The sequence below is a fragment of the Toxorhynchites rutilus genome, chromosome 2 (assembly GCF_029784135.1).
Source record: "Toxorhynchites rutilus septentrionalis strain SRP chromosome 2, ASM2978413v1, whole genome shotgun sequence".
NCBI classification, from domain to species: Eukaryota; Metazoa; Arthropoda; class Insecta; order Diptera; family Culicidae; genus Toxorhynchites; species Toxorhynchites rutilus.
Window position 1 is genome coordinate 222,577,822 of NC_073745.1, and position 13,985 is coordinate 222,591,806.

The 13,985-nt window shown below is 40.2% G+C and overlaps 1 protein-coding gene across 1 annotated transcript in view; it reads left to right on the forward strand.

Moving 5' to 3' along the window:
* LOC129764441 (organic cation transporter protein) overlaps positions 1–11,149 on the forward strand; it is a 77,854-nt gene extending 66,705 nt beyond the window's left edge. Inside the window, exons 4-7 of the mRNA XM_055763519.1 lie at positions 9,354–9,546; positions 9,610–10,043; positions 10,112–10,460; positions 10,636–11,149. Of these exons, the coding sequence (XP_055619494.1) occupies positions 9,354–9,546; positions 9,610–10,043; positions 10,112–10,460; positions 10,636–10,843 (1,184 nt within the window). The 3' untranslated portion in view covers positions 10,844–11,149. The remainder of the gene's footprint in view (positions 1–9,353; positions 9,547–9,609; positions 10,044–10,111; positions 10,461–10,635) is intronic.
* Positions 11,150–13,985: the final 2,836 nt, after the last annotated feature.

The window sequence follows — 13,985 nt, forward strand, 5'->3', positions numbered from 1 at the left end:
CAAAAGAGAAGCCACTACTCAGTCTTATCCTCCACTGAGCCGATACGGTCCCGACGAGGCCCTTGCAGCCAATTGGTCCACCAGAGCACAAGTCCAACCGCCAGCCTAGTTTAGGATAGACAATGAGTATCCCCATCCAGAGAAGTCGAGAAATTTTCCTTTACGAAAAAATCCTAGACCGGCTCTCACAAAAAAATTTATTTTATATCCTTTATATCTGTGAGAAGCGTGCGAGGCTCAAAATTTTGTAGACTACTTTTATTTTTTTTAAACTAATACAAAAGAAAACAACAAAATAAAAAATAAAAATAGTCCATCATCACCAAGATCATGACAGACATAATACTGATAAATACAAATTGAAAAAAAAAACAAATAATATTTAAAAAACATATTCTACACAGTATAATCCGTTGAAAAAACTTCGTCAGGTGAAGTATTCATTGACAAAAAAAAATCTGCAGTAAACTGTCCACACAAAGTTATCCGTTCGTATAAAACTTCGTCACTTACTATTATTCGTCAAAAATTAAAAAAAGAAACATTATTCGGCTGTTAAGAAAATACAGCTTTAATGTGTGGAATACAGTGCCTCTTGAATTCTGTGTTGTTACGCTTTTAATATGTCTCGGCATCGAGTTGAAAACATTTATTCCTTTGAAATACAACGAATTTTGTGAAGCACATGACAAGAAATGAGGTGTTCTTAATTCATTCCCGTTTCTAGTGTTATACAGGGTTTTCCAACTTTAAATTCCGAAAGTAAATTGTAATAAAACACACTTAGAATTCAAATTTCGATGAAACTTTTATTTCAAATTAAAGTTTGGTTTATGCCATTATGTGTGGAATACAACATCATTCAAATGTCCACCTGGGGCTTCCTTGCACACCTTGATCCGGAACAGGTAATTTTCGATGACTTTTCGGCACATATGGGGCGGTATCTAGGTTCAAATGTTCAAATATTCGGAGAGTTGGCATAGACACGGTCTTTCGCATAACCCCACAAAAAAATCTAGCGGGTTCAAATCACATGATCTGGACGGCCAATTGGCATCACCAAAACGTGAAATTATGCGTCCCTCAAATTTCTCTCGCAATATGGCCATGTTCAGTCGTGTTGTGTGGCACGTGGCGCCGTCCTGCTGAAACCACATGTAATCCGTATCCATATCTTCAATTTGTGGCAAAAAAAATCGGTTAACATGCGTTACCGTTAGTTACCGTCTCGCCGTCCTCATTTTCAAAGAAATACGGCCCGATGACTCCTCCAGACCATAATGCGCACCAAACAGTGACTTTTGGCGGATGCAATAGCCTCTCAACAATCACGTGTGGATTTTCTGAGCCCCATATACGGAAATTTTGGGTGTTCACATAGCCACCGAGCTCGAAATGTGCCTCATCGCTAAAGAAAATTGATGCGAAAATTCAGCATTTTGCTGCTGATGTTCGTTCACCCAATCGACGTATGCCCGACGCATTCCATGGTCACCACGCTCTAATTTTTGTACCAGTTGGACTTTATATGAATGTAGGTGCAAGTCCAAATGCAAAATTCGCCACAATGATGTGTTTGACAAGCCCAATTGCTGAGCACGCCGTGGAATCGAAACATTCGGGTCATCCTCCACACTGGCAGCAATAGCAGCAATATTTTCGGCCGAACGCACATTACGATGATGCACAGGCTTCACAATATCTGATACGGATCCAGTTTGTTCGAATTTACGCACTACATTAGCGATTGTGTGCTCTGTAGGCCGTCCATGACAACCAAAATCCGTCCGTAACGCTCGAAAAACATTTGCCGGTTTTTCATCATTTTTATAGTATAATTGAACAAAATTAACACGTTGTGCGATGCTAAAACGATCCATATTGTAAAATGGCAGACATTCAACTAACGATATGACGCTTTGGTTGACAGCTATGTCAAACGGTTGTCAGCGCAGGGCAGGTATACTTTCGGAAGCCCGAAATGGAAAACCCTGTACCATTGCATTCGGAATTCCAATCAATCTACATAATTGTTGCACTCGCTCTTCCATCCTCACAATACCCACTTCCCGTTGGAGAAATTGTTGAGTAAACATCGTTTGCCGGCGAGTGTCGAGCTGGAATGAATTGCGTTTCATTGTACCCCTAATAAATTGTCGAAAGACGTTATCTTACGTTGATCGCACTTAATTGAAAAATTTACAAAACAAAATGTATTCGATCGCATTATTATATTATAAATGGAGAACAAAATAAACTCTTTCGCTTGAAATTATGTTTTAGTTCTAAAAAGAACTGGATTGGATTTGCTAAAAACAATAATATCCCCGTGCTGTGCCCTGTGCTCAGAAGCAACTCTGCTGCTATCTGTGGCATCAGTTTTCGATGGTTTAGTTAGTTTTCTCTTTGCTACAACTGTGACGGCAATAGCAGGAGCTTTCTTCTTGTTGCTCGACTTCTTCACAGTAGTAACTTTGAGTTTTTCCGCATTAGTAGCTATTTTCTTCTCCCCGGTAGCAGTAATGACATTGTTTCGATTTCTCCTTAGCGGCTGTCTTCTAGTTCGGCTCGACGTCCGTCGGCAATCCAAAACCAAGCCCTCTATTCGCAGCCTCATTCATCCCGGGACCACATCTAGGCGATTACTTGGGGGGGACGGCTGTACTCATGCACTTCTCCTGTCTGCAATGCTGAATAATATTGTTTGTACCCTATTTATTCTTTTTTCGTTCCATTTCACTCCATTCCGTTTACCCGTCGAGACGTGCACCGATTAGAAACTGCCCTACAACTTGACGCGCGCAATCCGTCATAAAGGGTGTGTCACATCAAATTGCATCACGGAAAAAACGCTGTAGAAATTCTCCCAGTAGACCGATCCTTTTGAAAATTTTAGACAGTAAAATAAAAAGTATTAAACAACTTTTGGCATTTTCTTTTTATTCATACTTCGAGCCCAAGCCCGTATGCTCGCACCTTCCTCTTTACCCCGTTCATATGGTTCTGTACAACGTCAGGTTGTAGTTTTTTTTTAACAGAAATCCATTTTCTCTTGAAGTCCGCCTCCGATTTGACAACTTTTGGGTTCTTCCGGAGGGCCTGCTTCATAATCGCCCAATATTTCTCGCGGCTTCGTCAGCATTTCGGTGTACAGCTTCCGGGCTCGCGTCTTCCCCACCATGTTTTGCCTTTCGTCGCGGTAAGGAGCCTTCTGAACCTTGTATGTACGCAGGCCCTCCCGCTGCTTGGTCCGCTGGACGAATGAACTTGACAAATTCAGCTTATTGGCGACATCCCGGACCGAACTTCTCGGATCACGTCTAAACTGCTTAACTACGCGCTTGTGATCTTTTTCACTGACGGAGCATCCATTTTTGCCGTTCTTCACCTTCCGGTCGATGGTTAGGTTCTCGAAGTATCGTTTTAGTACTCTGCTGACCGTGGATTGGACGATTCCCAGCATCTTACCGATGTCCCGATGTGACAACTCCGGATTCTCGAAATGAGTGCACAGGATTAATTCACGACGCTCTTTTTCGTTCGACGACATTTTTCCAAATTTACGAAAAATTGACAGTGAAGCATGGCCAACGTGATCTATACACTCTTATCTGATTATAAGCGAAAGCTGAAGATATAATTCCTAAAAATTAAATTTCTACAGCGTTTTTTCCGTGATGCAATTTGATGTGACACACCCTTTAGTCACCCTTGCGGGGTTTCTCTCTCCAAAGGAGCGCCGATTAGGCAGTGCACCAGTTTAAAGACGCCATCCTTGAAACTCGTTCTGTCGCAGTAATCCAACCGGTATCCATTTACCTGTCGAGAGTGCACCGATTAGAATAGAAATTGCCCTCCAACTTGACGCGCACTTCGTCACAGTCATCATCGCAGGATTTCTGTCCCCAACGAAGTGCCGATTAGGTAGTGCCTTCCAACATGACGCGCACTCCGTCACAGCTACTCTAGTGGGGTACCATCCGTTAGAGCAGCACTCGCTGTTGTTCACCTTGAACAGTCAGGCGTTGTCAGCACGCTGGTCGGCCTTTCACTTCCGCTGTAGCTCGGACATGATGTGTACGATTGCACTGTTCACAGCGTTCCAGGTGCCCTCGTCACTACACATTTCCTCCACAATATTCCCTTCATGTAGAGCAGGCAGCCCCCCGCGCCTTGTGGTGAATTTGGAACATACGAATACGACGTGCTACGGTTTTTCCTCCACATCTCCGCACTCCGACCAGAGTGGCGACCTTACGAGCCCGAAGCGATTTAGACATTGCCTGAAGCAGCCATGTCCAGATAGGAACTGCGTCATGCAAAAATTCACCTCTCCGTGCTTCCTGTTCAACCAGGTCGATAGTACCCGGAAAAGCCTGTACGAGGGTCACTATTTATATTTCGGGAATTGGCAACACTGATGTCATGTGAGTCCATCTGACGGTTCCATCGTAAAGTTTGACATTTTTGAAGATATACGTACTCAGAACATTTTGTCATACGGACGCTATTTGTTTATTTTATATTTAGTTGAAAGTTTGGTCTCGGCAAAAAAATGGAACTGAATCGTGAATATTTTCGTGCAATGATTTTTTACGACTTTCGACGTGGATTATAACAACAACAGTGCGTCAATCAACTTAATTTGACTTTTGGCGATGAAGCTCCATCAAAAACCACTGTGTATCGCTGGTATAGTGAATTCAATCGTGGTCGTAGTTCGCTGTCCGACGGGTTTCGTGAAGGTCGTCCAAAATCGACTGTAGTGCCAGAAAACATCGATGCTGTGCACGAAATGATTAAGCAAGATCGTCATGTAACCTATTGTGAGATTGAGGCATCCCTAAGCATTAGTTCCACCAGCATATATGCGATTTTACATGAACACTTAGTTGTGCGAAAATTATGTTCACGTTGGATCCCACATAATTTGACAATCGCTCAAAAAAAAGGCTCGTGTCGATTGGAATAAATGCTTTGAAAATTGGTTTAAGCACATGCAAAAGTGTATCGATCATCGTGGCGAGTACTTTGAAAAACAATAAAAATATATTCGCAGCTTAACTATTTGTTTTTCTTCCTATTCCCGAAATATAAATAGTGACCCTCGTATGTCCATCTACCGTGCTTCATTCCTTCTGCCTTCTTAGCGGTACCATTCTCCTTTCCAGTGGATTCCTTTTTGGTCTTAGGGGTAAGTTTGAATGAACACGACGCATCAGTGCACAAACAGGCTCTTGGTGACACCGTTCATCGGTATTTTCTTGATGAACTAAATCAACTTCGCCACATCAATCTAATAGCAGCGATAACATGCTCCAACCACTGTACAATTATACAGCCATTCCATGTCAAACCGATATAGTGGTTCTCATATTTTCGTGAAAAGTGGTAGTTTTGTTCTTTATCACAAAACATCAGACCCGTTTTTTTATATTTTTTTCAGTTGGGTTACCATTTCCATTTTAGGGTGGTCAAAATCAACTTTTTCCTCTTTTTTCCAAAAAAACTTTTTTTTAAAATTCATAACTTTTGAACTGCTAGACCGATTCAGATGTTCGACATATCAAATTTAAAGTTAATCACCTTGTCTTTTTTGGAAAAATACTAAACCTGCAAAATCTTGCATTCTGTTTTCGTTATTATTAATTGTAGTCGTTTTTTATTGTTTTCATAGTCTCGGGACCAAGGGCGCTATACTTTTGACGTAGGACTACGTCTTTCATTAAGGGTGTCAAATCAGAAAACAGGTCACGTTTTTATGAAATAAAGTTAACGTTAATAACTATTTTTGCCGCGAACGGATTTTGGCGATTTACATACTAAACGAATAAGAAATTCCGTAAGATTTGTTTAATATGCTATACACTAGAATCCCCTGGTTTGTAAATGGTTAAAATTTATGAAAACTTTAAGTGTTTCTATTTTCCCATACATTTGTTCTGTCCATTTGAGTGCTTTCCCGAACAGAGATATCAATAACGAGCAACTTATCGACGACCAACGGAGGGGAAATCGTAGGATTTAAAGTCTCCGTGAACAAAGGAAAAGAAGAAGAATGAAGGGGAATACTTGCCTTAAGTATAAACAGTGGATCTCGCTGAGGCAAACTTTCATTCGGCATCGGACTGTTGAGTAATCCAGTTCACTTTGCTTTCGCTGCGCTTCGATCTAAGATTGGACCCCACCAGTGGTAATCCAACTTGGAAATCGTCGTTTGATTTTTCTGTTCGTTTTTCGCGTTATTCATATAGTGTGTTCTTCTTTCCGCGTCATATATTGGACACTTCGCGTAGTGTGCGATGAGCAAGAAGAAGAGGAAGACAGGCTCGAATCCTGCAAAAAACGAACGCATTGCCAGGGGCAATAAAATTTCGAGGTAAGCGTCATCTAATGATGCACGCGGTGTTGGTGCAGTGAAAAGCGCTCGCACTGACCCGAGCCTTCGCAAATGTGACACCGCACCGAACAACAGCGAAGTAGGCGATTTCGGCGCGTCGGTCGAAAATGTAAACGCCCAGGCAGCAACCAAAATCAAGCTCCCCCCGCTGGTGGTGAAGGCGGTCGCTCTTGACAAACTCATCAGCGAATTCGCATCGATGGGTGTTACAGCAGAGTACAAGCTGTGTGGCATAATTCAGTCTTTTTTCCAAGCAGGTTAACATTGTTTATTTTCCGTCTTCATAAGGGTTTCGTTGGTGCCTTTGAGAATGCATCAATGCATTAAACCGACGTTATGGCGAAGCAGACGTTAAGGTTGTGCACCAAAAAATTATTTGGGAATACCAAGCATCTTGAATGTCTTACTGGAATGTTCTAAGTTACTTGGGTTCGCGTGCCAGTCGCAAAACTGCCTTCAATTAGGATTGCATTTGCGCTAATATTGACATAATGAAGCATTGCTACTGTTTTCGAGGTTGTTATTAACAAAAAGAGTTTATTTCTCTTGTTTAGTCATCAAAGTAAATGTTCTGGAATTTTGTATGTGATTAGGTTTTGCTTGCCAGTAGCAAAACTTCCTCCACTAAGGGTGACAGCTGCGCTTCTCTCGAGTATGAGAAAGTAATGCAACTCTTTTCGAGGCCAGTAATATTAACAGAAGCGTTTCTTTTGAGAATAGCGCAAAATGATGAGAAATGTTTATATTGCTAGTAGTTTCAAGCCACCAATGTATGGCTCTGTATGCATGCAATGGTTAACGCTTGTTTGGCGCTTGGTTTACGCTTAGTTTGTACGAACGATATCTAGAGGTGCGATTCCTTTGAGGCAATACTGAATAACATGTAGCATGATATTTGATACTTGCAAGTGTTGTCATTGTTGTTGTTTACATGCGATGCCAAAGATATATTGATGTTGTTATGAGATATGGAATAATGGTGCTGGTGCAACATGTATATAATCGACTGTAGCCGAGTCTATGTCAATTTCGAAAAAGGCCACCGGAATAGCCTTCGAGGTAAATTTTCAATGCATTGACATGAAATAAATTGCGACATACGATTGTTTTGCGAGGGCAAGAATGAATCATCAATCAATTATCGTCAACTGATTCTACAATGGAAAAATCATTTCAGAGATTATTCTACTAAGCAGTTGTTTCTAAAATTTCACAGCATTATAGAATAATATCCGAAGGTATAAACAAACGACTTATATAAAATAACAGCGTAGTTCTACGTCAACAATGCGGTCGTATCTTGGACACAATCTCCTATAATTTTTTTTATATTTTTCTGAAAAGCTGAGGATTTTCACATAACATATAAAGAAACCAAAGAGGCGTTTTTTTCCTTTTTAAGTTATGATTTTTCAAAGTTAACCGATGGTTCGAAAAATAAATGTTTTCTTTTTTCCCAACACGAAAATTCATAACTTTCGATCTACTGGACCGATTCCGATGATCGACACATAACATAAAAGCCAATTAGCTAGTCTTTTTTTGAAAAATACTAGATATGCGAAAAAAAAAGGTTTTGATTTCGTATTTATTTATTGTATTGGTTTTTTTATAGTTTATATGGTTTCGGGACCAAGGAGTTGTATTTTTAAATATTTTTTTCTTGAAAGCTGAGGTTTTCTTACATAACATATCCAAAAATCAGAGATGTGTTATTTTTCGTTTTTATGTTATTATTTTTCAAAGTTAAAATGTTTTCAGTCTTCGTTCAAAATTTCTATGCGACTAGATTGGATGTATGCGACTAGAAATCAATTAATTGGCAAATGTGTCATTTTTTCAAAAAAGACTGGCTAATTGGCTTTATTTGATATATCGATCATCTGAATCGGTCCAGTAGTTCAAAAGTAACAAATTTTTGAACAAAGTCATTTTTGGAAAAAGAAGTGAAAAATGATTTTTTGGACCATCGGTTAACTTTGAAAAATCATAACTTGAAAACGGAAAAAACGCCTCTTTGGTTTCGACATATGTTATGTGAAAAATCCTCAGCTTTTCAGAAAAAAATATTAAAAAATATAGTGCCCTTGGTCTCGAGACTATGAAAACAATAAAAAACGAACACAATCAATAATAACGAGAACAAAATTTCCTGCAGGTTTAGTATTTTTTCATAAAAGACATTGATTGGCTTCAATTTGATATGTTGATCATCTGAATCGGTCTAGTAGTTCAATAGTTATGAATTTTTGAAAAAAGTAATTTTTGGAAAAAAAAAAAAAGGAAATAGTTGATTTTCCGGATAACGCTGAAATGGAAATGCTCACCCTACTGAAAAAATAAAAAATACGGGTCTAATGTTTTGCGATAAAGAACAAAACTATCACTTTTCACGAAAATCTGAGAACCACTATATCGGTTTAGCATGGAATGGCTGTATATTTGAGTGGGTTACTGACTGACTGTTGCTGCTGCTTTTTTGAATTATAGAGACTTTGAACTTATGCAGTTCATTCGTCTCTAACCCTGAGAAAGGTCTATGGAGACATCTCAATCCAAACTCCTTTTCCACCTGCTTTGACAAAAACACTTCATTGTCGTTCGACGCTACCCAGCGAACAATTTTTCGAATCAATAAATAGCAAGCATAAAAATCTTGATCATTTTATTTTTCAATTAAAGTGATTATCATACCACTCCGTTCAACCGGCAAAGAGGTATTAACGTTCAAAACATTCCACTCCGAGTGTAACGTTCTCGTTTTCAATACTTTGAATCTACACCCGGGTACAGAAATGAATGACGTTGTTCTACGTTGAAATGATCTTTTGGGTAGCTGTACAATGTTTTTGATAATTTTTTTTTTTAAATTCACAGATGTGAAAATTTACTGGAAAGAACTAATTTTTCATAACAACTCCTATACGGCCATTTTTTCTTTCAATTTCAGTGCTGGAGTACGTTGGTCCGAAATGGCGCACCTTTGTGGCCAACATGTCAATTGCACTCTTCTTCACTGCCGCCTCATGCTCGCTGCCATGGATCGCCTACTATCTCGCCAACTGGAAGCTGTTCGCAATTGTTACCTCTGCACCACTTGCCCTGGCCATCTTTACACCACTCCTGATTCCAGAATCCGCCAGGTGACTTCAACCTTGACTGATCGTAAGGATACTTTGCCTCACACTTTTGTTTTCGTTCTTTAGATGGCTCGTGTCGCAGGGAAAAGTGGATAAAGCTATCGCAATCTTGAAAAAGTTCGAAAGAATCAACAAGAAGACCGTTGAGCCAAAGCTGTATCAAGATTTCAGCGATAGCTGCGTTCGTCTCCAGAAGGAAGAAGAAGCAAACAGTACCTACTCGATTATCGATCTGTTCAAAACTCCTCGCTTGAGAAAGATCACCATTGTGCTGATTGCCATCTGGATGGCCATTTCGTTGGTGTTCGACGGACACGTGAGAAACGTTGGCTCCCTCGGGTTGGATCTGTTCTTCACGTTTACCGTCGCTGCTGCCACCGAACTGCCGGCGGATACATTCCTCACATTCACCCTGGATCGCTGGGGTCGCCGTTGGTTGGCCTGTGGAACGATGGTAGCCAGTGGTGTGTTCAGCTTGCTCGCCACCACCGTTCCAGTTGGTAAGAATTGAAAGTCTTAGCTGAATGACTCAATTTCTAACTAACATTTTTGGTTTTGTGACATACAGGAGCCTATTCGGCAACTCTAGCCATCTTGGGTCGCTTCAGTGTGAACATCTCGTACAACATCGGCCTACAGTATGCGGCAGAATTGCTTCCAACAGTTGTTCGTGCCCAAGGCGTGGCTTTCATCCACATCATGGGATACGTGGCCAGTATTGTTGCCCCATTCATTGTGTACCTTGCAAATATATCAACCTCGCTACCGCTGATTGTGCTGGGAGTTATTGGAATCATCGGTGGGCTCCTGTCGCTATTTTTACCCGAAACTCTTGGCCAAGATTTACCCCAAACTCTGGCTGATGGTGAAGAATTCGGACGCGGCCAGAAGATGTGGGACTTCCCCTGTATTTCCAAGTGAGTATAATCGATCTTCTGAATATATTGATAGTTCAATTGAAATTTTCAATCTCCAATGTATCAAGTGAACTATCAATGATTCAACACATTAGACTGAGGAACAGAAACCCCACAACAAACGAGTCATTTTTCCACCAACACTAATCGATCAACCGTCGCTTCCTCGTTCCAGGAAAGCCAGCGACGACGACGACGTGGATGACCTTCCGGTGGAGCGTTTCACGCGCGCCACGTCGAAGACCTCGATCGGGGCCTCTCTGCGAGCTTCGACGCGTGGCGAACTCAGCTCGAGCATGTTGAACCGCTCAATTCGATCGCGCGTTTCGGTGCGTTCGGTGCACCAACAGTACCGGCTCAACGAGATCGACAATTGCGTCTAACGGCTCGCTTGCTTGCAACTCAGCACATTTAAATCCATAGGAGATAGATTCATAGACTTTTGTTTCTTGCGAGGCGGCTGCCGAATGGCTAAAGGCGCTCTCGCGGGGGAACAGAACTACCTTCTAGTCAACCGTATCGGATGGTATATGTTTAGGTACATTGTTCAACATTGTTCACACTTCAACACCCGTGGAAACGATTGGTAAGGATGGAAGTATGTAAACGAATGCAACGCTAAGGAGAGATAAAAAAAACAACGAGACGGACGCCGGCGGAAAAGCGAGAAATCCCAGTTCCTAGAGAGAATTTGCAAACAACGTGTAGCCATAATTTGCACGCACCAAATTTTACCAAAAGTATTAAATATCCTCGAAATGTGAAAAACTAATGAAATCGACAGAATACTGCTAACCATTTCGAGTTTCTCAGGCTGTGTTTTCGAAATCGTGTGATATGCCTACGAATATGCATTGTACAGAAGGCAATTACTCTGCGTAAAATTTAAATAATGTTTTAGCTATATGAAAACAAAAACAATATTGAGCTGTACACTGTCTTAAAACAGTAGACGCGGCTGGTAATCATCGGAAAATGCGATCAGTATCACTTATGATTTATCGAGTAGGGATTATCAGCTAAAAATTGTTTTATTTTTGCGGTCTATTATTTATACTATTTTATAGCCTAAAGCAAGAAATGCGAGAAAAACTATCGACAATCGAATGACATTTTCGGATGTAGTTATTTATGATTTTATATATACAATACAGACAAATAAATTGAAGCGAAAGAATAAAAAAATCTAAACTCAGATTAATATCACGGCCGATATGGGAATAGATTACAGGTACCCAGTGTTGCCACACGTACAGATTTATCTGAAAATGTGCATATTTTTTCGTTATTTTTGGTACAGATTCTATACGGTACAGAGTACAGATTTTCGTCAAAAAGTACAGATTTTTACTGCGTGTGAAATTTCTTACATTTGAACAAAGCAACATTTACGCCGACTTTTACGCCGCAGTATCGCTTAATGGTGCTGATCATAAACTCATTTACAATTAATTGTAATTGAAAAATACGTTTCCTCGAGATCTGCAAAGTAGGCCTCCGTGGCGGCGATGACCTCCTCATTCGACTCAAATTTCTGCTCGGCGAATGACTTTTTCATGTTTGGAAACAAAAAAAAATGTCGCACGGGATCAAATCTGAAGAATACGGTGGATGGGGCAGCAGTTCGTAGTGCAATTCGATCAATTTGGCCATGACGACGGCGGAATTTCCATTTTTCTAAAATCAGCGGACACGCCCGCTTCCACACACGATCAAAACAAAACTACGAGTCCGATTCAGCTGAAATGCTGACTGTCTGCGCCCAGAGAGGTATCTGAACGGAGTACCGAAGAGTTGTGTATATAGAGAGGGTCCTGTCACGGTCGCCAATAATGTCTCCGTCCAGAGAGGTATCTGAGCAGAGTTCCAGAGTTGATGTCTGGCTACCCGATGTAGAAGTGATGAGATGTGATCGAATATAATCAAGACGCTTGATGTATACTGATCGAAGGAGTTATGGCAACTGACCACGCTCTGAACATTTCGTGCCCTATTTATACGATTGGCCCATAGTCATTTGAATAGCGTTTGTTTGGATTGCGTCTGAAATATTCGCTATAATACAATTGCGTTTTGTATAGCGGGTTCGTTTCCATACGTTCCCATTCTGACAATCGGGTTGTTATTGTTTGTGTGTTGTGATTGTTTACTCATTGTTTTGTTGTGCTGAATTGTGAGTGGTAAGTACTGTGTGTTGTGTGTTGTGATTAATATGATATCTATTCCTTTTGCAGGTAATTGTTGCTGTATGAAAAGGTAAATGACAATAACTATTTAATGTATAGCTACGTTAATCATTTTCGTTCACAGGTGCGAACTCAGGTTCTACCGCCGCGGATAATGTTGAAAGTGTTGTGTTTAGTGTTAAGTATTTTGTGTAATATGTGAAGTGTTTGAATAAAAATCAATGTTTGTATTAAAATCAAAGTGTGTTTTTTTAAAAGTTTTCCGTCTGGGCCGTAACACTGACAGTAACCGTTTACGAGAATGTACTACACGATAAGTCATATTGCGATACTGACACCATCGGGCGATGAGGTTAAGTGCTTATCGGACCACCCTCGTACAAGATATGGAGAATTAATTTTAGTAAAAATAATTAACTAAAGGTAAAATTACTCCGTAAAGAAAACGAGCATGTGCAGCATTGGTAGATAAAAATTTGATGTCTAAAAAAATGAGTGGGTTATATCTATGATATAACCGCAAGGTTGGCGTGGGACTACCTTAGCTTAGCAATCATTTGTTTGTATTGATTAAAATTTAATAAAATATTATTTTTCATTAGATAAACAATTGAATAACTGTAAAATGTTAGGCGTTATCTAAACGACCTAACTGCTTGATTTTCCTTCCCAACACAGCCATCAAAACCAAGCAGCGTTCGGAAAATCGGCATTGCAAACACATGAAAGTAAGGGGATTTTTGTTCTCACCGAAATGTGTTCCCTAACACAGACTTTAAAACCAAGCAGCATTGGAGAAATCGGCATTGCAAATCCATGCAAGTCCGGGGTATTTTTAAACGGTTTTATTTAGCTTGCCTTGTAACTCTCAGAGTTTAAAGTCTCTTTAATTCAATACCGTTACTGTTGCTTTGTAATCTGTTTGTATGTTTGCATGTTTGTAACATGTTTGTGTGTAGCGCTGACCCACATTAATAGAAATTTGACCCCCTTCCTCTTGACTGATTGATCTGAAATTTAGAACACACCTTTATCTCTGTAGTCATTATAAAACTGCGTATTTCATGATCTTGAAATTCCAAGATGGCGGCCGCTACAAAATGGCGGATCACATATTTCCTCAAAACCTCATCAATTTGGGTTTTCCAAAAACCCATCATTATGGGTATCAAATGAAAGGGCTTGCTAGTAGAATACGGTTATTTAAGAAAAATGCAAATCCAAGGTGGATGCCACTACAAAATGGCGGACTATATATTATATCAAAACCCCGTTAATATGGGTATCAAATGAGGGGCTCAGAATGCATGGGGTGTAAGTGACTTGATCGATTTCTCTT